This window comes from Setaria italica, chromosome VI, assembly GCF_000263155.2.
Source record: "Setaria italica strain Yugu1 chromosome VI, Setaria_italica_v2.0, whole genome shotgun sequence".
Taxonomy (NCBI): Eukaryota; Viridiplantae; Streptophyta; class Magnoliopsida; order Poales; family Poaceae; genus Setaria; species Setaria italica.
The window spans coordinates 31,659,738-31,683,973 of NC_028455.1; the positions used below are offsets into that span (position 1 = coordinate 31,659,738).

At 52.6% G+C, this 24,236-nt stretch overlaps 5 protein-coding genes across 5 annotated transcripts; 2 read left to right on the forward strand and 3 right to left on the reverse strand.

The window, feature by feature from the left end:
- Nucleotides 1-401: 401 nt before the first annotated feature.
- LOC101778173 (probable E3 ubiquitin-protein ligase XERICO) lies at nt 402-1,703 on the reverse strand. Its single transcript, XM_004973726.4, has one exon. It carries the CDS (start codon nt 1,292-1,294, stop codon nt 785-787), a length of 510 nt encoding a protein of 169 aa, XP_004973783.1. The 5' UTR covers nt 1,295-1,703; the 3' UTR covers nt 402-784.
- Nucleotides 1,704-14,038: 12,335 nt separating this feature from the next.
- LOC111257727 (F-box protein At3g07870-like) lies at nt 14,039-15,362 on the forward strand. The gene is made up of 2 exons (XM_022827782.1): nt 14,039-14,884; nt 15,024-15,362. Exons 1-2 carry the CDS (start codon nt 14,039-14,041, stop codon nt 15,360-15,362), a joined length of 1,185 nt encoding a protein of 394 aa, XP_022683517.1.
- Nucleotides 15,363-17,952: 2,590 nt separating this feature from the next.
- On the forward strand, nt 17,953-18,564 carry LOC101757620 (F-box protein At3g07870). The gene has a single exon (XM_004974750.1). The coding sequence runs from the start codon at nt 17,953-17,955 to the stop codon at nt 18,562-18,564; it is 612 nt and encodes a 203-aa protein (XP_004974807.1).
- A 1,167-nt stretch (nt 18,565-19,731) lies between these two features.
- Nucleotides 19,732-20,295, reverse strand: LOC101758437 (thioredoxin-like protein YLS8). The gene has a single exon (XM_004974752.1). The coding sequence runs from the start codon at nt 20,293-20,295 to the stop codon at nt 19,732-19,734; it is 564 nt and encodes a 187-aa protein (XP_004974809.1).
- Nucleotides 20,296-21,898: 1,603 nt separating this feature from the next.
- LOC101778574 (thaumatin-like protein) lies at nt 21,899-23,350 on the reverse strand. The gene is made up of 3 exons (XM_004973727.2): nt 23,197-23,350; nt 22,427-23,108; nt 21,899-22,312 (listed from the first exon to the last, which is right to left on the reverse strand). The coding sequence occupies exons 1-3, from the start codon at nt 23,288-23,290 to the stop codon at nt 22,183-22,185; spliced, it is 906 nt and encodes a 301-aa protein (XP_004973784.1). The 5' UTR covers nt 23,291-23,350; the 3' UTR covers nt 21,899-22,182.
- Between the last annotated feature and the right edge of the window lie 886 nt (nt 23,351-24,236).

Consider the following 24,236-nt stretch of genomic DNA (forward strand, 5'->3'; position numbering starts at 1 on the left):
GGCAGATGCGTAAAAAGCTCTAGAGATATCCTCCCGGCTAGCTCCTAGCGGGTAGCGATGGCGATGGCGATGCCTCCCTCCCCTCTCTCTCTCTCTCTCTGACTCTCCTCCCAAAAATATCAACCGTCGCTTCTCCACTAGAACATTCCCCCATTTTATTACCATTTCTTTCCCCCAACTATTTTGATTATATTTTTTGCAGAAACTATTATTCTATATACGCCTCCCAACACCTTTTGAAAAGGGTAACAAACTCCTACTAATTTCAGATTTCTTTTCTTTTAGCACAGAAATGGAAGGATTTAATTCAAGTTAGCAAGTGTGCTAGTATATACTACTTGGAGTGAGTAGAATATACTGGTTGGAGTGAGATAAAAACTTAAAAGGCGCGTAGTACTGTGTTTAAAGAGCGGAGAAAAGCAAAAGGGGATCAGCTTTTTTTGCATCAATTTTTTTTTTCTTCTTCTTCTCATCTCTTCGCTTTCGAAAAGCCTGTACACGGTACTGCAAGTGCTACACCATCGGAGCACGCTGCGAATATTTACAGACGGTACAGCAGCAAACACGAGCGACGAAAACGAAAGAAGGGGAAAAAAAAGGGCACGAAATGGTGGGGGAAAACGCATGACAAAAAAGGGAAAAAAGGAGCTACTAATTGGGAGCGGAGCACTAGAGCTAGCTAATGGAGGAGCCTCCTCCTCTGCCTGCCTGACTGCCTCTGGAATTCCTACGCGCACACGGCGGGGCCACGCCGATCTAGCCCCCGGTGGCTGGAGATCTCTCTCTAAAACCGGACGGCCGGGCCGGCCGCCGCCAGGGCCGGGTAGTCGTCGTCGGCGGGGGGGAGGAGGCGGAGGCGGCAGAGCGGGCAGGTGGCGTGGTCGTAGTCCAGCCAGGTCTCGAGGCACGCGCGGTGGAAGAGGTGCCCGCAGGGGAGCCGGTTCACCACCGACTCCGGCTCGAACCGGGCCAGGCACACGCGGCAGTCCGCCGCCGCCCCCGCGCCGCCGCCGACCCCGCCGCGGCGCCGCCCGAACCGCGACGGACGGAACCGGCTCCGAAACCGGTCAGCGAGGCTCGGCCCCGTGGGCGTGATCGATACCACCGGGCGGTGGTGGTGGTGGTGGTCGTCGGCGGCGAGGCCCTCCCACTCCCACGGGGACGGCGCCGCCAGGCCCAGGAACACCAGCGCCGCGCGCACCAGCCCCGCCAGGATCGCCACCGACACCGCCGTGTTGTAGAGGACGAACCCCATCAGGCTGTCCTTGGGCGCCGGCATGCTCGAGATGCCCATACTCGCCGGCCGATCCGTCGGGCTCCCGCGATGAATTCCCGAATCCCTCGCTGGGTTGCGGATTTGGGGGTGGACGCCAGGGACCTGATTGCAATTTGGGAGTTTTTCGGGGAGGTGGGTGCGATGCGGGAGGAGAAGATTGGGATGGTAGTGGTGGATTCGAGTGGGGAGAGCTATTTATAGACGTGGGGCTCCGTTTTTCTAGCGGTGGGTGACGGCCTGACGGGTAAAGCAGGCGCTGCGGCGGCACAGTTACCGTGGGAGGTTACTGCGGTAATTTTGGCAGCACGCCTAACCCATGGTGGAGGAGTTTTTCTGTCTCTTTTGAGGGGCCAAGAGTATGAAGGGAGGTCATCTTCAATCAAAGATAGAAAGCAGTTCCTCATATTGCCACTACATGCACGAGTATTAGATTTCTTGGAACTTCCTCCAATGTATGCATACTCTAGAAGCTGCAGTATAAGTACATTAGCAACGATTAATGAGAAATGTCTTAAATAATTTGTTAACTAATTGTGGCAAATCTAAATACTTTTGCACACATGTTTGGTTAAAGTTTTAAAATATTGTTTGGGCGTGTTTCTATGATCTGCATCTATCGTGGAGCAAGCAACAGGACCAAGTTGTGTAGCTTTTTGTCGTGGTTATTACTGTCAGCTCGTTGAAATGGTCCAAAGCGTCCTAATAAGGAAAAAGAAAGAAAGAAAATGGTCCACGGCATTGCACTGTTGTTACCGGATAAGATCATGGCAGGCTGAACGAGACCAGACACCGGCTAAAAGGTACCAAACCATTTAAAGCTGATGTAAATTGTTGATATTTAGTGAGCTGTCGCACTAGCGCTGTAGCACAGGCAACCATCATAGTCACAGCTAAAGTTCGTAATAACCTCTTTCTCTTTTTTTGCGAGGGAAGTTCATAATAACCTACCCCAATGCGAACATGGACTTCAATTTATAGAACTCGATCCCAATGCAATGTGAACAAGTTTCTCTTAGTTTGCTTAGAAGGTTTATTAGTAGCACTTGATTAGGGTTTGGTACCCAACTACTAGTGAGAATAGCTTCATCCAATTGTGATCGTAAAGCTGTGCTATACATGAGACTAACACGATCCTAGCTTCAGGCTGCATCAACCGACGGCGACTGATGGCTCCACCGCTCCATGCTGCCCCCGTCAACCCCGCTTGCGCAGCGGCGAGAGGCCGCCGGTCGCCGGATGCTCGACACGTACGCGCCCGCGCCGTTGTCCCCGTCTGCCGCGATGCCGCCACCTGTCCCCCCCGATCACCATCAGAGGCCCGTTCGTTCAAACCCGAGGCGTAGTTGAACAGGATGAGTGGGGAGTTAATGGCGCGGAAGCGCGCCCATCATTGCCGCGCTGATGGCGATCGATCGCTCCGCCACTCGGCCGGGGAAAAATCTTAACGCGGTTGGGGTTAGATTTTGGTGCCTGTTTTTTTTAATCCCTTTTGCTGATTACTTGTAACTTTCGCGGTGACATTGGCAAACTGGCTTTCTTCTGATTAATTAGCGATTAGCTTATTGATTGGTGATCCTGAGTTCTTGAGGCCCAGGACTCGTGCAATTGGCCGGGATACGCACCTCTCCCCGCTAAGTATTGTGCGTGTATGTTATATACTCCCTCCATTCCAATTATAAGTCGTTCCAAGAATCTTGAAGAGTCAAAGCATTTCAAGTTTGACCAAAATTATAGAGAAAATTATAAAAATTTATGACATAAAATAGGTATACTATAAAAATATAATTGATGAAGAATCTAATGATACTTAGTTAACATCATAAATGTTATTATATTAGCATATAAATTTGGTCAAACTTGAGATAATTTGACTCTCCAAGATTCTTGGAATGATTTATAATTTGGGATGAAGGGAGTATATAACTATATATATAGATATATAGATATATAAATATATAATTGTTGTGTGGCGGGGGATTAAGAAATGCGTGTGATTAACGAACAACAACTAATCAACGTGCCATGTGCCCGGGCGATTTTAAAAAAATTGTCACTCGCTGGAATTAGTTCGGCTAATAAGCTTTGCTCGGCGACAAGTGAGCCGCGGGTTCTTGCGGTTGAAACCTCCGACACGGCGAATATGTTCGCATGATCTGCACGTACAAACCCGACTAGTTTTAAGGCCAACGCTTGCGCCTGGCGATAATTGTACAGTTTTTTTTTTGTTTTGTTTAAATGCTGGAGTTATTGAATTGTTTCGGGAATGTTACAGGGGAAAAAGAAAACGAGCGATGAAGTTTTAAACTTGCGGCTTTTGTTCGCAACCAGGCCTGATGATTGGGTTGGTTACCGTTGGGGCATTCGTTATCAAGCGAGATCCTGTTGGGGAGATTTTGCTGGTATGGGCCGCGCATGTGGAGGCGCTAATCCGCAATGGGCATCCGGTGAGCAAATCAGGGGTCAATTCATTGGATCGAATTAGGCGACGCAAGTTGCCGTTAGATTATGCCTGCTCTCCTGTCTATTCGTGGTTTCTTTTTTTGGGTTGCAAATAAACTAGGCGACCCCATCCATCATCTAGCGTATGAAATGTATGATGGAGCGATCCACTGATCATCATTGCATAAAGCGCATCATTTATCCGCCTTAATACTCTATCGTGTACATTCGTGGACGGCTTTGGTTGCAGAGGAATTAACTTCTTTTTCAGGCGTCACTAGGAACTGAAGTAGGAAAGGATGGGTGTAACACTCTCCAACTATGTCATGTTTAGTTCCCTCCAAACTCCCAACTTTGACACTATGCAAAAAGAAGATTCCCTATCACATCAAACTTGTGGTACATGCATGGAGTATGAAATCAAAAACTAATTGCACAGTTTTGTTGTATTTTGCGAGACGAATCTTTTGAGCCTAATTAGTTAATATTTGGATAATAATTTACAAATACAAACGAAATGCTACAGTTGCGCATTTATGGTAAAATGCCAATTTTACCACTTCTAAATTGGGAACTAAACCAGGCCTAGTTCAAGCTCCTCCAAATATAGATGTGCCAATTTATTTTTATTTAAAAATACCGCCTAGTTTTCTGTGGCTGGTCAAGGGCCTTTCCTCGCGCCACGTATGAATACAGAACACCCTGTGGAGCACAGGAGCAGCACTGTACACGGCAGCTTGCTCCAGGACCTCCGGTGTACCCAGCCCAGCTCGTCGCGGGGCTACAGGGCCCGCGGCGTGTAGGCACCGCAGCGGACTCCTGTTCCCGCAGTCCGCCGTGGCGGCACCCGCGATTGCCGGCGTATAGGGCCAGGGGCCCGTGGCCGGCCCCACCCCCGCAGCCCGGCGACGTGGGGCACCCCCGCTCCCACCCGCGCGCGGGGCGCCCCCCACACTTGTCGCCACGGCGAAGCTCGCGCCCATGCCGCGGTGCCGTGCCCCGCCGCGCCGCGCCGTGCCCACGGTGGAGAGAGCGCGCGAGAAGCAGCAGGTGGGGAGCCCAGGGGACGCGTCGACGGGCGGTTGGTGGCGCGGTGCGCGCGTCCGCGTCACTCGTGGCGGCTCGGCAGCGGGGGGGCTTGGCGGGCCACAGGGCCATGCGGCGCGCGCGTGCGACACTTGGACGGGCGCGTCCCCGTCCCCGTCCCCGTCCCGTCCATCGGCCACCGCCCGCCGCTGTCTCGTCACGGGCTTCGCTATGCTCCCGGTGTGGCGGTGTCCGCGCTTGCTTCACCTCCACGGTTCCGAGTTGTCTTCCGTTCCGTGCGAGATCCTCTGCGGCTCTTCGCGCTGCCGCCGGCCGCGCAGGATGTTTGATACCAGTGGCTAAAGTTTCGCCTTATGGGTGGTAATTAGGATGATTAAATATGAGCTAATTATAAAATTAGTTACAGAATCTCTATGCTAATTCGCAAGACGAATATTAAGTCTAATTAATCCATCATTAGCAAATGGTTACTGTAGCACCACATTGTCAAATCATAAACTAATTAGGCTTAATAGATTTGTCTCACGAATTAGACTTCATTTAGACTCCATCTGTATAATTAGTTTTATAATTAGATTATGTTTAATACTCCTAATTAGTATCTAAACATCCGATAGAATAGACTAAATTATTTTGTAATTAGATTATGTTTAATACTCCTAATTAGTATCTAAATATCCGATGGGATAGGGTAAATTTTAACCCCGTGCAGCCAAACACCCCAAATCCAACGTACCGAGTCGCAGAAAACACTGTACGCTAGTTGTGCTTTAGAATGTGCGGACAGGACACCAATCAAATCATCACCAAACATCGTACATCTTCCCTGAACAGACGAGTTGGCTGCCGCGCAAAGTTGCCGGGGATGGATGCAGCCAAGGCGCGGAAGAGACGACAGCCAGAGGGCGGTGCCAGTCTGCTAGGGCTGGGCTCCCTAGCGGTCAAGCTGCCGAACCATCCAGCCGGGTCGGTCACGTGGAGCCGGCGTGCGTGACGCCGACGGCCGATCGGGGCTGGTTGGTGGTGGTGGCGGCCATGGCCTCCTGGCTCTCGTGCCGTGCCGTGCCGTCGTCGTACCCGCCTCCCTCGGATCGGATGGAGCCCACGGCGCGGTGAAACCAGCGGACCCCGCCCGGGCGGGGGCGGGGGACGGCGGGCCGCGTGAGCCTTGCCGCCTTGGGGGCGTGGGCTCACGTGGGCGGGCGCGATCGGGAGAGCCCCTGTCCTGGCCCCTCGCGGAGCCCCCGTGGCCCCGTGATCCCGTCCCGCGCACGCCGCCGTCGCCGCGTGGCGTGCTACGTGTGAGGCGGGGAGCGGGGCGAGCTGGAGCTGCCCCTCATGCGCGTGACACGGCGTACGCCCCCCACCCCCCCACGCACCCGTGGCAACCGTTCGCCGAGCTCCGCCCGCCACTGTCTGTCCACGCAAAAGGTGCGGTGATTCCCTCAGGTCGGCTGGGTGGATGCTCTGCCACTGCCAGTGTGTCAAGATTTTGGGCGCGTGCGCGCGCGCCAACGTTTCTCCGCACCTCTGACACCTCCAGCTCTACTGCTCTAGCAGACTACTAGCGCGGACTCGGCATTTGTTTTCTTTTGCCTTTTGGTCTGAGATAAGCAACGAAAATGATTGTGAAGACTCACGTTGCTGGCCTAGAATCGTTTAGGTTTCTACAATGTTTTTGCCTTTCCTTGTTCTTTTTAAAATATTTACTCACCTACTTTCTCCTGATATTTCTACCTTTGGAGACTGCATATCTTGTAAGTTGTTTTAGCTTTTCTACGTACATAATTTTTACTATATATCTAAATATAAATTCATATCTTGTAAGTTGTTTTAGCTTTTCTACGTACATAATTTTTACTATGTATCTAGATATAATATGAATTTAGGTGCGTACTGCGTATCTAGAGAAATCAAAACGTCGAACAATTTGGGATGGAGGGAGAGTACGGTGGCGTTTGTCAATTGTTATCTCGTCAGTAGAGAGGTCAAGCAATCATTCGGTGGTCAATTCGACATCGTGGTGATATATCACCAATGATGTTACTTTCGTGGCTATTGAGCAATTTGCCAATATGACATCGTGTGAATTTATCACTGAGCAACTCACTGAGTAGTTGCTCAGTGGATATGTATATGACATGTCATGGCTATGCAACTCATCATGTTTGTGTCGTTCAAAAAAAATCCAATGTCATCCATTATTGATGGTGTGTTCGTAAACCTTTTGAACTTGCGCGACGATTCCAATGGTGCTCAGTTGCCCTACGGGATAAGCATATTGTTTTGTCTATAGTAAAACATATGACATGTTTAGATTGTACTTGGTCTTCAATTAGGGTGGCCACTTGTTTAGATTGTTTTATTCTAGAAATATAAGATAGCACCAATCGATAGTCATGTTTTCAAAATAAATAATAGTTACAAGAAAAACTACATCTAGAAAGGACATAGTTTTTAAAACATTTATGAGGACAACGGAGGACTTTTCACAGTTTCCATAATTCGAGCACCATTTGTTGTTGGCAAAATATGTTTTTGTGCGTAGATGATGACACTGCTGCTCTTTTTTGGTTTGCGTGTGTGTGTGTGTGGGGGGGGGGGTATTGTGGTAGAGATGAAGAGAAATAAATAAGTTTAGGTAATGTAATACAGACCTATTACCATTTGTTAATTTCCTATTATTTTATTCATTTGGAAAAATAAAAAAAGAATATATAGGGAATAGATGAATTCACCCGCTAACTGCCAAAGTATAGGACAGTTACAAATAAAGAGGAAAATTTAGGTAAGAAAATGCTGGAAAGGAGGATGATAATAAGAAAATAACAATGAGCCTTGGTGGGCCTAATAGAAACTAAAGATGAAGAAACTGCTTAAGGACCAGATGGACCCTAGTGGGCCAAATGGGTTTCCATCCAGCTTTCAAAAAAAAAGAAAAGAAAAGAAAGCAAAACCTCATCAGATTCAGGTATACGCATGAATACAGAAAATAGTTAGCGAACATTTGAAAACTATATATAGTTCATAGCTCTCTGAAGAGAATTTACGATCAGAGTTACAGCTATGGGAAATAAACAATGTTACAGCTTAAAATTTCAACAAAAGAGCCCACCTTCATCCTCTCACGTTCTTCTCCATGCCGCCATTTGCTGCACGTGCTTGATTTGATCCGCCATCTCCAGCAGCAGGCCCGTCCATAGCCGGCAATGGCTCCAGAGTCTCGACGTAGGCAAAGGTCTTTATCTCCTCGTAGTGTGGTGTGTCATCGTCCATGACGAGCTCCGCCGCCCCCTCCAGCAGCGGCGGCAGCCCGTTGTTGCCGTGGCGGTCGATCAAGTTTCCGACCTTGCTCCGGTACAGCCGTGCCCTGCCCCACGACCGGCTCATGGCGTACTCCCGTGGGTCAGGTGCGGCGCCGTGATCCAGGGCCCCAGGTGGCCGCGGGGCTCGGGGAGCGTGCAGCCTCGAGCCCACCGCGGCCGCCCTCCGCCGCCGCCGCTCTCCAGCACCCACACCTCCACCCCGGTCCACGACGTCGTAGCGGCGATGCCCAGCCGCGCGTGGACGCTTGTCAGCCGCCACCCGCCTTCCTCTCCGGGGTCAGACCGCGCCGGAGAGCCGGCGGCACGTTGAAACACGTGACGCGCTCGTCTTGGAGGTCGAGCGCCATGACCCTGTCGGCGAGCGCGTCGAGCCAGTATGTGAACCCGTCGACGCTGACCGCTTCTCAGGAGTGGTGGTAGCTCGCGCCGCCGGGGGTGGTCCCCGGCACCTCCCGCCACGACGTGCCGCCGCCCAAGGTGAACACCCACACCGCGCCGACCGCCTGGCCCTGCCGGCACGGGATGTGCACGACCTTGTACTCGCCCGTCGTCGGGTGGTACCCGAAGCTGTGCATCCCAAACGCCTTGAACTGCTCCCAGTGCCTCTGCATCGGCGCCGGCGAGAGGAGCTGCGACTCGCCGGTGATCGGGTTGACCACCGAGATGGCGGACAAGCTGCCGGCGTTGACGCCGAACGCCGATCTCTCGTGGAGGCAGAGCAGGCCGTTGCACGTGCCGACTAGATCGTAGCGGAGGTCGTAGGAGCACGGGTACGTCCACGCATGGCACCTGCGGCTGCCGTCTTCGCCGTCGAAGACGACGGCGCGGGAGCCGCAGCTTTCTGCGAAGAAGGCGAGGATCTTGGTGCGGGCCTGCCGCTCCGGCGTGCGCTTGTCGACGAGGTCGCGCCACCGCTTGCCGACCAGGCGAAACCGCCGCCGCGAGCTCGTCGGGGGGAGCAACAAGACTTGCACCAAGGCGTCGTCCGGTAGACTGAAACCGTCATCCTCCACGGACACTCGTCAAAGAGGCTAAATTTTGCTGAGTGCCACGACCACGATACTTGGTGAAGTGTGTAAATTTTGCCGAGTGTCAAGGCGACAACACTCGGCAAAATATAAATTTTGCCGAGTGTTCTTCCGTCTGACACTCGGCAAAAACGTCGTTACCGTGACAATCCGTCAACATCTTCTTGCCAAGTATTTTCTGACACTCGGCAAAGCAGTTGCCGAATGTTTTTTTTTACTGTTTCCAAAGTGTTTTTTGTAGTGTTTCCCGTAGTGTGCTTATTGCTAGTAGATCGATCTGGAGATCTAATAAAATCGTGCCGATTATAGGAGATGGATATATTTCCTAACCGAACGTGATAAGTTTGAAGACAATGTGCACGTTTGGAAAACCGCACTTTTATTCGAACTAGTGTACAACTCGACAACTCGTGCTAACGCTGCGGAAGCAAAGGATACACGTATGCCAATAGTATGACAACTCGTGCCAGCGTGACTTTACATGTAAGCACATTATCTTTTCCATAAGATTTACATGCGACAAATACCAACTCTACTGTTAGTTTGAGCAGGAATGACCGATAATTTACAAAATATGTTTTTTTAGATTAAATTCACTCTATGAAATTGAAATTTTTTTGGCTTCCTGCGAAAAGGAAAAAATTATGTTTGGATAGTGTTTGCACTTAAATGGACCCTTCTATTTTCTTCTGCTTTGAGTAAATTAGGGTGGGCGTTTAGATTGTTTAATTCCAGAAACATAGATAGCACCGCAATAACGATAGCCTTGACCTTGAGTACTTGGTTCACGTCTCCGAGAAAAATGAATAATGAATAGCAACAGGAATCGCATGCCATCTTTTCTTCTATACTATAAAGATCGAAAATAATTGAAAATCTTTCTCACCTAATTTGAGTGCACCGCATCCTCACGCCTCAAAGAAGGTCGGAGGAGGTGCAGGCCCATAAAATCGAGAGTTTTAAAATGTTTCAGCCAAACAGCTATTGTTTTTTTTGCACCGAACCCTGTCCTACCCACCCCTGTACCCGCCGCGCCTATTGTTTTTTCTCCCCGCGGTGCCATCCGCGCTTCCCCTCCCCTTTCCCCGGCTCCCCGCCAGCAACACCCTCCGCCGTGCTGCCCGCGCTCGCCTTGCTGCTCCCCCGCGAACCTCCCCATCTGCCAAGGCCAACCGCCGGTCACCAGCAGTGCCGTGTCCCGCGCTCCCCCTCCCGCACCCGCCCGACTCGCTGCCCGCACTCGCCCTCGGCCCTCGCGCTCCCTCGGGGCCGTGGCCGAAGTTGGGGCCCCGTCGTTATCTTCCTAATGCGGTGGTGGCGCCAGGTCCACCTCCATCTCCCCTGGCGCCTTTCCCTCCAACGCCCCGAGGCGCGTTCCCCCTCTCCTCCCCTCCCCATCTGCATTGCGACGTCCTCCCCATCGTCGCTCCTCTCCGCGCTCCCATCCTCCGATCCTCGGCGGAGTGCGAGCACGCGGGAGCCAATGGCGGGGGTGGAATTGGAGCAGAGCACCTACGCCGACGTTGGACTGTGTGAGCTGCGCCGCCGCCCCCACCGCCCGTGCAGGTCAACGCAGAGGAGGGCCAGCTGCTTTTGGCGGTGTCTCCTGTGAGCGCGACGAGCGGCCAGCGGGGATGCAGGCCGGTGGCGTTGGCATGGCTGGCGATGACCTGCTTGCTTCATGGAGAAAAAAACTGGGAGATGAGATTTCCACAGGGAGACGAGATTAGAGAGAGGCGTGAAGGAGATGAGTTGCCAACAAATACTAAGGAACGATTTGTTTTTTCTAGACTCAAGACAAAACTATCATCCTCCACAACTTCTGTTGGTGGTTTTTCTCTGAAGGAAAATGCAGCTTTGCAGCACACTAATTCATTGGCAATTTCGCGTTGAAGTTTTGATGTTCTTTTGCTGGCTTGTTGAATGTTTGATTGTTCTTAATTACTTTATCTTTGATGAAGGCAAAAAGAGGGAGTAACTGCTTGGTGGTGGATAGGAGGTGACTCTCTTCTCTTCTGCCTGAGGAGAAATTCTATTGATTAACTGTATCGATAGATATTTTATTGTTTTATTTAACATTCATTAATAATTGTGATGACATCAATACAAATTAGTCAGTTCCCAAGCCATCTTTAAACTTACGAATTTTTGACTCTCTCTATGTACAGATGACAAACAATAACCTTACACTATCCTAGACAAACAATTACTTCTATAATAGTTCAGTGGGAACCTGAACCCTCTAATGAGGAAGAATAATGCATGGTTGTCTGGTCTTCCTTTGCTGGATGCAAATGCGAGGTTTTTCCAATTTTCGTTGATTATAGTCCAAATAATTGATGGCAACTTTTAGTGGTAATGATTAATGAATCTGTAACTCGGACAATCACACTATACGAGGCCATGCATTTCCAGTGGCATCCATGTACACACTTTGATGACCAAGGTATGCATTAACCTATTACTTCTAAATATTTGTTATTTAGAAAATAAATATAAACCCCTAATTGTAATAATAAAAAATTGTTGATTTGGTTGCTAAATTTTTAAATACCACGTGCGTGTCGCACGTGCATCTATGCTAGTTTAGGTAAAGGAATAGGTTTATTGAACCTCTGCATGAGTTTTGAGCCAAGGGTTTTAAATCTGTACCGTTGATTGTATTTCAAAATTAAAATAATGATTATAAGCAAAATTGCCTCTTGAAAGGACATAGATTCTAAAACATTCACGAGGACAACGGTCTTTTCATCCCTTGCTTAGTACCTCATAGCTAAGTCCTTATTTGGCTTCTTCATCCTATCTTGCCATCTCAAGTTAAGCTTTTCTTTGTATCAACAATGAATACCCATTGAAATCTACTTCTTCAATAACTGAACTTGATTCATACTTGAATATCGTTCTTATACCAACATTATGACCAAGTAATCTTTTATCTTAACTTTTCTTGAAATACTAAGTACTTGGTTAAATTTCTTCTTTCTTGATAATAAGGAATACCATCCATGTGACCAAGCAACCTATTATTGAAATTCCATTCAATTCACCATTGCTCTTGATCACTTATATCATTGTTGTGATCTTGATCAATCCTCATGCAATTATCAACATTCTTTGATTATACAAGCAAACAATTAATGAGACAATCTAATTTCATTTCCATCTTTATCTCTTTCACTCAATTCAATCTTTGCTTGTCATTTCTATACTCTTGCATGCTTCATATGATATGAGCTTGACCTTTTCATTTCTAATAAAACCTTGCCAAAGCTCAACAAGCTTATTAGTCCTTTAATTGCTTTTGTCATTCAATCACCAAAACCCACAAGGGGCCTAGATGCTCTTTCAAGAAGAATTTTTTTGGGAGACTCTTGGAGTTGTTCTTAGGTTTGGGGGGGGGTTTGGGGGCTTACTCAAGTGCCTGGCTGTAGAGGAATCTCTTGGGCGGCTTGCCGGCTGGCGGTGGAGGCGCCAGATACGGCGGGAAGCGAAGGTGGCGAAGGCGCCATCGGAGCTGGGCGGTGGGGGATCCCTGGCGGGCGGTAGAGGTGGCGGGGGCGTCGAGAGCCAACCAGTTAGCGGCGGCAGCGGTTGTGGATGGCGGTAGAGGTGGCGGTTTGCCGCCGGAGCCGAGCAGGGAGGTGGAGGTTGCAGGGGAACTTGAACAACCGGAGTTGAAGAAGGTGAAGCCGGTGTGGTCCGAGACTATAAAGGAGGGGCAGAAGAGGAGGGAGGAGACCATCGGTGGGTCGCGCCGACACCGGACACATCCGTTGGTGAGTCTGGTGTAGCCGGAGGGTGACGAAGGAAAGAGCCGAGACGGCGGCAGCCATCCGCTCGCTTTCTCGCGTCAGGGCTAGGGGAATGAGAAGAAGATAAGCAAGAGAAAGAAAATATCAGGGATATACATCTGAGGATCATTGGATCTTGATCCAACGGATGAAAAAGATGAGTGATGGAAAAACGAAATCTCAGTCAGTTGATGAGGAGGCAGACTCATAGACAAAAGTATGCCTGATCTGTTTTTGGGCTTGGCAGCAACCCAAACTGTGCTGGTGCCATGCACAATCCACGTCCACTGCATTTGATTTGGCGATGCCCCCATTTGCTCATTTCTATTCTATATACCGCTTGCCCCCTGCCACTGTTCAGTTAAAATTCAGAGAAGTTTAGAGGCATTTTGATGTATCTTCAAACTATTGAAACAAAGAACAAAAAAGCAGGATACTGAATGAATGAAGTACAAGGGATGATGGACTACTTTTTGCCAATGGCAATGTAACACAAGCCATCTTAACCCAATATTGCTCTAGTTTGCAGATATCTTCACGAACGGCCTCCGCAGATATCTTTGCTCAACTAAAATGTGTATTATCCATATGGAAGATCTTCCGGCAGAGAAGAGCCATCGATACAAGCCGAAGAGAAAGGGGTAATTTTCTTTACTTATATTCATTTAAACCAAGGATTCATTATAGAAGTAAATAGCAACAACTATTTCATCGGACATGCGTATTCGATGGATTTACACAGTTTCATTAATACAAATTGTTTAATGTCGTTACACAACATTTATTTTTCATTCTTCTTTTAACGTCTTGTATTTTTGCATGTTTGTACTAAGATTTTTTGAATACCACGAATGGGTCAATGGCAGAACCGAGGGAGTATATTTCGGAAGGCTATCGCGAAGTGCGTGCATTATACGAAGCTTCCAATCGAGCGACCAGCAGGTTGCTTGATCCCTCCGTAAGTGTCGCTGTAACGGTGACGAGATATACTCATATACGAGGATTCACGGGAGTAGCAACAAACTTGTGTGCCAAGTAGTCACCAGGTCAACTAAGAACTCGGATCCGCACGAAGAGGCGGACGCAAGTGTGTAGAGGTCGATCGATCGCACGCTGGAGCACTGCGTCGCAATGGACGGCGAGGGCTGCTGGGACTTCCCCTCGGACGCCTTCGCGGAGATCCTGCTGCGCCTCCCGGCGACCTCGCGGCGGCGGTTCCGCCTCGTCTGCCGGCACTGGTGCGACGTCATCGACGATCGGGCGCCGGCGAGGCCGAGCGAGCCCAAGCCCCTCACATACGTCATCCGCGACAGGGGCTGGAGCTGCGCGACGGGCTCTGCGTACGTCATCGACGACCCGGCGGCGGAGGGCCGGTGCAGGGAGGTGTGGCGCGGCGGGCCCCTCCCCGCCACGGGCTGCTGCTTCGACACGCGGATGGTCGGCACGTGCAACGGCCTGCTCTGCCTCTGCGACAACACCAGGCCCGGCGGCGCCGTCTCGCTGGTCAACCCGGCCACCGGCGAGTCGCTGGCGCTCCCGCCGCTGCCGGGGCACGCGAGGATCGGCGGCATCATCACGCGCTGGCACGAGACGTACGGCTTCGTGCAGCACCCGGCCACGGGGCGGTACACGGTCGTGCACCTCCCGTGCTACTCGGACCGGACGGGGCAGCTCGACGCCGTGCGGGCGTTCACGCTGGGGGAGGCGGTGGCGGCGTCGGCGTGGCGCGACGTGGCGGCCCCCGTGGGCGCGAACTGCCGCCTCGACGCCGGCCTCGTCGCCGTCGACGGCGCGGCTTACTGGGTCACCAAGGGGAGCGAGAGGGTCATGTCGTTCGACGCAGAGGACGAGCGCGTTGCGCCGGTCGCCGCGCTGCCGGTGGCGGTGGTGGACGGAAACTGCTGCCACCTGACGGAGGTGCGCGGGCGGCTGGGCTTCGTCGTCACCGTCGACGAGCCGAAGCTGGCGAGGGTCGAGGTACGGCGGTCGGTTCACGGATGAATGAATTACTCACGTGTGCATCTTCGTCATCGCCGGCGTGTATACGCTTCCACCCGCACCTGACACGTTTTGGTTTTTCTTTCTTGTTGCCTTCGTCGTCTGGGCTTTTGTGCAGGTCTGGGTTCTCGAGGGTGGACGAGATGGGCGAGCATGGAGCTGTCGGTACAGGGTGCAGGTGCACGGGGCGCCGAAGGCGTCGCGGCAGCAGCTGGCGCGGCCGCACTTCGTCTTCGCGCGCGCCGGCGAGTGCGTCCTGACCATCGGCCCCGAGGACCGGGAGAGCGTCGTGTTCGCGCACCGGCTGGCGGGCGCCGGGAGGCTGCAGTGCGGAGAGGTGCGGACCAACGAGCGGAAGCCGGGGACGCCGGTGGCCCGCGCCCGCAACGCCCACATCCGGACGTTCGCCTACGTCGAGACCAGGGAGCCGTTGAGTGTTTATAGCAGGGCTCGGTGAATGCAGAACGTCGCTAACGTTCGATCTGCAAGATCATGCACGTCCCCTGCCACGGCGACTACGGCTGGCCGTTCGACACGGTGAACGTGTTAACGCTGGTCGCTGGGGCGGGACGCGTCGTGGCGGGTGGTGCCGGTCCGCCGCGGGTCGAGCTGCCTCCTCAGTTTCGGCGTCGTCAGCGCCGGCGGCGCCACGTAATGGGTCGCCAAGGATGCCCGCTCCGTCATGGCGTTCGACCTCAAGGACGAGCGCCTCGTGCTGGCGACGACGCTGCCGGTGCGTGTGCAGCCATGCCTGGATCTCTCTTGGCACCTGACGAGGGACCTGCGCGGGAGGCTGGGCTTTGCCGTCGTCTCCTACGAGGTGAAGCGGACGAGAACTCTAAACGGGAGCAAGACCGAGGTGTGGGTGCTTGAGTACGACGGAGGAAGAGACAAGAAGCAGCGGTCGTGGGTTCTCCTCCACACCATGGCGACGGAGGAAGAGACAAGAGTCGTCGGAGTGGGAGCAGGCGAGGGCGCCAGGGAAGTACAGCTTCGGCTACCACCCGACGACGGGCAAGTACAAGGTCGTGCACATCCCGTGCCGGCGGCGCCAGGAGGTCGACGCGGTGCAGGTGTTCACCCTAGGCGGCGGCGACACGACGTCGTGGCGGGAGGTGCCGGTGACCGCCCCGGGCGACGCGAGCTGCAACCGCCTGTCCGAGGCCATCAGCGTCGACGGACGGACGTACTGGCTCGACGCGTCAGCCAGCCGCGTGATGGCGCTGGACCTCGCCGACGAGCGCGTCACGTCCTTCGCCGCGCCGCCGCGGGCGAAGTGCCCCGGCCTGATTCCGGCGGCGGAAGCCGGGTGGGAGTTGACGAGCGTCCATGGGAGGCTGGGCGCGGTGGTGGCGACGGCGGTGATGGCGAGGGTGGAGGTGTGGGTGCTGGATGGCGGAGGTGCGTGGCCGCGGTGGAGCCGGAGGTACGACATCGTTGAGGCGAGGCCGACGACGTCCGGTTACTGGATTGCGGCGCCGCAGCTGACGCATGGCGAGTATATTTTGCGCGCATCACAAGATAGCACGCGCGACGACTTGATCTGGGGCTGTTCATGGGCAAGGAGACGGCTGTACCGGCACAAGGTGGGCGACTTGACTGGCGGCGACGGCCAAGACGACGGGCAGTCGCGGGCAGTGAAGGGGCGGGAGCTCGTCATGAGCTTGGAGGAAAGCAATGGCGACCTCACGACTTTCGCCTACGTCGAGACTCTGGAGCCGTTGCCGAGCATTCACGGATGACTGATTGTCGAATGTGGTGACTTGCTTATTTCCTACAGTCGAGCTACATTTTGAAAAAGAAAGCACCCTCTTCTTCAAATTGTAAGCAGGCTAATAACACGTTTTGTGAAAAAACTTTAGGCCCCGTTTGGATCATTGGAATTGAATTCCATCCTAATAATCATAATTTAGACACAAATTAATTAAGCTAATATAATTGTATGTGGAATATAGTTGTATATTATAGTTGGTGATATGAGAAAGATACTTATATGCTGCACTTCTACTATAGAGAAGCGAGTCCAAGAGCGTGCTATAAGAATTGAATTCTATTCTAATAACCATAATCTATAGAATCAATTTCCATCTCCCACCCCATGAATTTAAGATAGGCTTATATCTAAACTTTGGAAAGTTGTGGAATGCCACATTCCAACATAAATTAGCCTATTCCATTAAATAGATTCCAATTCCTTCAAAATGAAGGAACCCAAACGGGACCTTAAACAATTCTAGAGCCCCTTCAGTCGCATAAAGGATTATTTTAGTACCTAAATTATCTAGGCATGGAGTGAACTAAAGTTTAACCAACATGATAAAAGCTTTAGCTTAGTCTTAAACACAACCTTTTTCTCTCTGGCGCCCACGCAACACAAAGATTTAAAATTTGTAATATTTGACTAATATACTTAGTCTACAAATTGGTGGATTACTCCATATGCCATAAGAACCACTATTATTGGACTCATATAATATTTGAGAATACTTTTTATACTATTATGTTAGTACACGTTAAAATATACTTTCTCCGTCCCAAAATATTATTCGTTTTGACTTTTCTAGCAGATACATAATTTTTATTATGTATATAGACATAATATATATCTAGATGTATATGCAAAGTTATGTATGTAGAAAAAATAAAACGAATAGTAATTTGAGATGGAGGGAGCACGAGGGATATTAACCGTCATGGACTCATGATGTGGCGTAGGAGACACACCGGGTCAATCCATGCCTTACAAAATGTTTTTTTTCAGTCATGCTATAAATTATTTCGCCTACCAAAAATACTTATGGAGTACGTATCGGTACAAGTGATTATTTTTGTAAGGTTTGATCACATATATAACACGTACGTGCTTGCAATACTTGAACACGTCACGGAGCGGGAGGAAACCAAGCCTTCACGTGACAGACAAGAGCTGTAAAACCATCCCGTGCTCTCAAGCCCCAATTGGACATACTCCTATGGTCGATCTCCGAATTAAACTGAAACGAGTAGTTAGATCTGGAGGTCGACCCGCGATAGGTGGCGGCGCAGCAATGGCATACGATGGTTCGTGCCTACCCGACGACGTCCTCGTGCAGATCCTGTTGCTCATCCCGGCCAGCTCGCGGCGGCCGCTCCGGCTCGTCTGCAAGGGGTGGCGCAATGTCATCGACGAGCGCGCGCCGCCGGAGGAGAACCTCCCCCGAAAGATCCTCGTCTTCATGAACCAGGGCCGCAGCTGCAGCGCCCTCGTCTTCGACGGCAGCGGCCGGCACCGCACGCACGCGTGGGCCTTCACGAGCTCCAGCGACGAAGGCCGCGTCCACATGGTCGGCACCTGCAACGGCCTGCTCTGCCTGCACGACCACACCACCTACGGCGGCATCAGCTTATCCGCCGTCATGGTGACGAACCCGGTCACCGGCGAGACGGTGGCGCTCCCGCCGGTGCCGACGCGGTGGGCGTGGTCGCAGTTCGCCAAGGGGCCCGGCAAGTACAGCTTCGGGTTCCACCCGGAGACGAAGCTGCACAAGGTCGTGCACATCCCGCGCGGGCAGCGGAGATCCGTCGACGCCGTGCAGGTGTTCACCCTTGGCGCCGGCGGCAAGGCCTGGCGAGAGGTGCCGGTGCCCGTCCCGAGCGCGTGCTACGACCTCCTCTGCTAGCCCGTCAGCGTCGGCGGTTCCACTTACTGGCTCGCCGCCGCGTCGTCCGGCTCCGGCACCGGCCGGGTGATGGCGCTGGACCTCGGGGACGAGCGCGTCACGTCCCTGGACGCGCCGCCGGCGATGGGGCCCGCGCCGACCCGGTCGACGGCGAGGGACACGTGGCGGCTGACGAAGGTCCGCGCGAGCCTCGGCGTCATGGTGTCGTCGGTGGGCATGTCGCTGATAAGCGTGGACGTGTGGGTGCTGGATGGCGGCGGGGCGGAGAAGCCGCAGTGGGAGCGGAGGTACAGCGTCGCCCAGACGGCGTGGAGCTCCTGGGTCATGGCGCCGCAGCTGACGCACGGCGATTGGATCTTGAGCGCATCGCGGGACGAGTGGAACTATACGTCTTCGTGGCGGAGGAAGAGGCAGCTGCACCGGCGCAAGGTGGGCGAGCTGACGGACGGCGGCGGCACCGGCAGGCAGCTGCCGCCACCGAAGGGGGCGCAGCTCATCATGAGCACGGAGGAACGTGAGTGCGAGTTCACGACTTTCGCCTACGTGGAGACTTTAAATCCAGTTCCAAGGAGCAAATGAGCGTTGGATGCTATTCAGAATTTCAGACCCATGATTGGATGATACTATTTTCTTCAGAATATTTTTTATAATAGTGTAATATTTTTATAAACCTAGAGTAAATGTTTCAGGTTCGTGACAAAAATTTTATAAATTGTTCCTTTTAAACGTCATAATTCTAGGTTCAAATCCTCAACTCGGGATATCCAACATTTAACTGGATTTTTCTTTTTTTTTCCCGAAGTCAGTAGGGTAAGCCCAATTTATACCTGTTGGATGGATGCTATTCAAATACTCTAAAGTTTAACTATTTTTCAGTGGTAAGTGACATGCTCATTGACACAAAAACACTTATGGATTTTTTCAATCTCGAGATCCGTCGGCTTAGTCTTTCATAGGTACTCATAGGTGCAGAGTTGTGTGCGTATATCCATAGGGGTGAATGCGTGTGCATGTATGTGAATGCCTACGTCTGTAAGCTACAGCTTCAACTGAAGAACAAAATTGTTTGAGTTGAAAAAAAAGCTACAACAGGAACAAATTAAATCATACAAATGCCGCGCCAATATCATTTACAAAAGTCTTGGAACCGTGCTACTCCCTAGCTGCCTAGTCGACTATGACGAGGCGACGCCCGGCCTTTGCCCGCTCGTGCACCGCCAGGACGAGGCCGGCGAACTCGCCGCCGGTGCACGCCGCCCAGTCGATGCCATCCCTACCGCGGAGGCCGCGGACGTTGACGTGGCGGTACCCGTAGAAGAACATGACGGTGCAGGGCTCCGTGAGCTCGTACATGGCGTTGAAGTCCCGCACCTCCTCGATGTCGACGGCGTACATCGCCGCGACGCCGGGGCCGACCCGCTCGGCGGCGGCGGCCAGGGCGTCGTCGAAGCGGACGCAGTCGCCGTGGCCGCCGCGGCCGAAGCGGACGACCACCAGGCGGCCGCTCTCGCCCTCGCGGTTGATGGCGTCGTCGACGGCCTCAGCCGAGTGCAGGTGCTCGACTTGGTACGACTGCATTGCACGCGACGAGAGCGATCGAGCAAGGGCCTCGCAAATCTGGTCACAAAGAACGCAAGGCAACCGATGGCTCACAAACTGGAAATCATGTAAGGGCTCGGCAGAATCCGATGCCGACGCCGTTGCCGTGCAGTGCTCTCCGAGGACGTCCATGTACGCGGGAGACTTCTTGCATTAGAACTCGAGTTCGTTGCGGATTCGTGTACACGAGTGGTTTGCGACAAAATTAAACTTTTTGTCGCCTGACTGAATCACGCGGAGCGCTCTGGGTTGCCTCCGAGTAGGTTTTTGTTTTCGGCCCAATCGTCAATCGATGCAGCACTTCGTTTTCCTCTTTTTGGCCCATCCAGCGCTTCGTTCTCCTCTTCTTTTTTTAATCATTTGCTGAAAGAAGCATTCATCGTCTTTTCTGTGTTTGCATTCTGTAACTCTTTACATTCCACATTTTGTATATTCCGACATTTTTATCTTTCCTGAATCACCATGTATAGTTTGTAAAATTGAAACCTATGGTGCATAACTTTGTGGAGGTAGACGGTAGCAAACTAGCAATACGGTAGTGCACATCTAAATTTAAAAAAGTAGAAGTTTTTACATACTCCTTAGGCATTTAATTAGAAGCCTAATTCGCCTCTCCTATTAGGCTAATCACTTAGAGCACCTACAAAAGACTTCTTTAAAATTATCTTAAAATCTTATTTAGGGGACCTCCAACAGCTCCCCCAACCTTCGTAAAAAAAACGCGGACACAAAAAAACACCTTCATCGCTCCGCATATATCCGCGAGTCGGATCCTTCCCCGATCACCCCCCGAGATGCTCCTTCCCGCGTGCTGATCCGTTCCCGCGCTCTATTTTTCCCGTACGCGCCCTGGGTCGGTGTCCGGACGAGTCGCGGACTCACAGTCGGGGTGAGGCCGCAGCACACGTCGAGGGCCGCCGGCGCGTAGCGAGGTGTTGCAAGGCAGGGTCGGAGAGGCCGGCGGGCGCGTCGTCGGCGTGGTGAGGAGGTGCGCGTCGACGGCGAGCTGGGCGAGCGAGGCGGCGGAGGACGACAGCAGCACGGATCCGCCCGCCCTCGACGGGGAGCTCGCCCCTTGCGACGCCGGCTCCGGGACCTCGTCGCTGTCACTCGCCGTTGTCCCCCGCGCACGAAGCTCGCCGCCTATCGCGGGGTCACGCGCTCCTGAGGGCCGCCGCGCAAGAAGGTGGCCGCCACTCGCCGGGCGGCCGCTCCCACATGACGCGGCGTGCGGAGCTCATCGCCGCTTGTCGTATTGGGAAAGAGAATAGGATGCCCCGTGGCAGGTGTACGTCTCGGTCTTCACGGTCGAGATGGCGAGCGACGGGAACAGTGACGACGCGTGCGCGGCGGCGGTGGCGCGGCGGGTGTCGGGGCCGGCACCGCGGGCAGCCGCAAGACGGGTGGCAGGGAGCGGGGCAGCAGCCAGAGAAAAACGGAGAGAGAAGAGAATGTGAGAAGTAATTCTTTGTCGCTCGCGAAGAGGGAAAGGAGCAATGGGTCCCGCATGTGCAAGTGGGTGGGCCTGGTGTCCGGTGATCAGATCGACCGTGTGGTCGAGTTCGATTGGAAAGGTCGGAGGGGGACCTGCTGGAGTCCCACACGGAGGGGCCTGATCAGTTTTAAAGTGTTAGGAAATTTATTATTGGAGATTTATAGTGGGATGACATAATTTTAAAAAAATAAATTTTTAATAGAATCCCGTTTTGGAAGAGATTATTTTAGACTCTTGGAGTTGCTCTCCTATACAATGATTCAATAATTCAATAAGTAATACTCCTTCCGTCCAAAACTATAGGTTGTTTTGGCTTTTCTAAATGCATAGATGTTATTATACATCTAGATAGGATATATTTAAGTGCATAACAAAATCTATAAATCTAAAAATCCAAAACGACCTATAATTTGGAACGGGGAGTAGAACATATTTCACATGTGAAGGGGCACGTTCGCGTGTAATTACAAAGTGGACAAGAAAATAACCAGAAGAATATACATCAGGACGACTGCTCCTTATCCTCACACTGAAATCTGCAGAGCCAAAAAGACGAGGGGCAGCACAAACAGGAGCGTGGATACGACCGGCCAAGACCGGCTGGAGTCGCTGCAAACCAGCCGATTGTTGTGGTACGAACACACTCGTTTTTTCCTGGAACACAGGAACCGGAACTTGTCAAATGATTAGCAGTTCAGAAAAGATCCTGCGCAGTTAGTCAAATCAGGATAGCAATTCGCCAATTCCAACTTCAAGAGCTTGCAATACCTGTCGGAGCAGAATGTGATGATGTAGTCTGCGTTTGAGCAGGTGAGGAGGCTGCTGCGGTCGTCGTAGGCGTAGCTGTAGGCGGTGGGGCAGGCGTCCTTGAACTTCTTGGAGTAGGCGGTGGCGTTGCACGTGCCGGGGCCCCCGAACTGGCCGCGGCAGCAGTACCGGTCCGTGTCGAACACGTCGCACGCGCTCCGGCACGCCACCGTCCGCCCGCCCGCCTTCACGGCCAGCTCCGGCGGGCAGGTCCGCCGGAGGTCGCCGTCGCACCCCGCCGCGCTGCAGTTGCCCCGCCCGTTCACGGGCTCCACCGCCACCGGGAGGTTGAACCCGTCCACCAGGCTGACGTCGTAGAAGTCCGACGGCGACGCCAGCGTGAACTCGGCGAGGCTGGCGGGCGGCTCCCCCGACGCGCCGCCGCACTTGAGCGCCGTCCCGCACGCGCCCGTGGCGCACGACCCGTTCCCGGACGCGTCGAAGGTGCAGCCCGTGCGCGCCCAGATGCGGCCCGACCAGCCCCCCGCCGGCGCCGTGAACACCATGGACTGCCTGGGGCGGAGCTCGAAGCCGCCGCCGGCGCCGAAGGTCTCGCTGCCGGGCGTCACCGCGGGCCAGATCACCGTCTCGCACAGGTTGACGATGGTGAAGACCCGGGCGGAGTCAGCAAGCCGCGGCGCGCCTGCCAATTGCCAACATGAACGCATAGAGTCATAGACGTGTATGGCTCGCTTTGTAGACATTTGCTGTTTTTGACGAAGTGAGAGTACCTGAGAGAAAGCAGAGGAGAGCCAGAGGCAGCATAAGATGAAGATCACATCTTAAACGTCTTCGTCTTGATGAGGGGAAGCTGATCTTCTTCATGTTGCAATCCTCCCAAAACCAAACCAAACAAGCTAAGAGGTCTTCAATGGCCGTTAGCGTTTTGTGGTGCATGGAAAACGATGCATTAGTTCTTAGGGTTTATATATGATGAATATACCATATATACTAGCAAGGAATACGTGAGACGGACTTAGGTCGCCAGACCAAAGCAACACCTTGCTTGCATCGCAGAGCCTCTTCATTCCATCTCCTTCCTTTCATCCTTCCTCAGATTCCTGTCATGAGTCATGACTGACGGAGTAGACCAGGCAGCCGGCAATAGTGGAGGCCTGACGCTGAGTCACCGCCTGACCTGTGGACTCATGACACATCTCTCCGATCCTCTGCCAGGAGATAATCGTCTTACGAGACAGCAGCAGCAGGGAACAGCAGCGTAAGGAACGCCGTGCAGTCCCTAGGACGTCCCTGCACGCGCGGGACATGCGTTAGAAGTTCAACTCGAGCTCGTCGCGCATTCGACTCGAGCGGATTACTTTTACCCGTATTTTACTCGAATATAGTATCTTTGAAGTTTAATTTGAACACATCACGAACGGTTCCAAAAAAAAAAGAGCACATCACGAACGGAACTTGCCGTTTTCGCAAAAAAGAAAAAAAGAAAGGAAAAAAGGAACTTAACTTGCCTGTACAGGTCTCCTATATATACCAGTCATCATCACGTACGCAAAAAAAATGGCGGATGACGACGGTTTCATCCTGGCGCGACGTCATCGCCGAGCGCACCCCCGAGCGGCACGCCGCCCGCGCCAAGATCCTCGCCTTCTTCAGCGAGGCCGGCACCTCCCGCGCCGTCGTCTTCCCCGACGACCAACAAGACGGGGGCGGTACCGGCGGGCAGGAGCGGACCTTCACGAGCTCCAAGTCCAGCGACGGCGGCGTCGTCCGCTTGGTCGGCACGTGCAACGGCCTGCTCTGCCTGAGAGAC

What these genes read in the sequence shown, in the direction of transcription:
- LOC111257727 (XM_022827782.1), top strand. Translation starts at nt 14,039, where the DNA reads ATGGACGGCGAGGGCTGCTGGGACTTCCCCTCGGACGCCTTCGCGGAG. An exon ending in CGAAGCTGGCGAGGGTCGAG is followed by an intron (nt 14,885 to 15,023) that starts GTACGGCGGTCG and finishes GCTTTTGTGCAG; the next exon opens with GTCTGGGTTCTCGAGGGTGG.
- LOC101778173 (XM_004973726.4), bottom strand. Translation starts at nt 1,294, where the DNA reads ATGGGCATCTCGAGCATGCCGGCGCCCAAGGACAGCCTGATGGGGTTC.
- LOC101757620 (XM_004974750.1), top strand. Translation starts at nt 17,953, where the DNA reads ATGGCATACGATGGTTCGTGCCTACCCGACGACGTCCTCGTGCAGATC.
- LOC101778574 (XM_004973727.2), bottom strand. Translation starts at nt 23,290, where the DNA reads ATGAAGAAGATCAGCTTCCCCTCATCAAGACGAAGACGTTTAAGATGT. An exon ending in TCTCCTCTGCTTTCTCTCAG is followed by an intron (nt 23,109 to 23,196) that starts GTACTCTCACTT and finishes GGCAATTGGCAG; the next exon opens with GCGCGCCGCGGCTTGCTGAC. An exon ending in ATCACATTCTGCTCCGACAG is followed by an intron (nt 22,313 to 22,426) that starts GTATTGCAAGCT and finishes CCTGTGTTCCAG; the next exon opens with GAAAAAACGAGTGTGTTCGT.
- LOC101758437 (XM_004974752.1), bottom strand. Translation starts at nt 20,295, where the DNA reads ATGGACGTCCTCGGAGAGCACTGCACGGCAACGGCGTCGGCATCGGAT.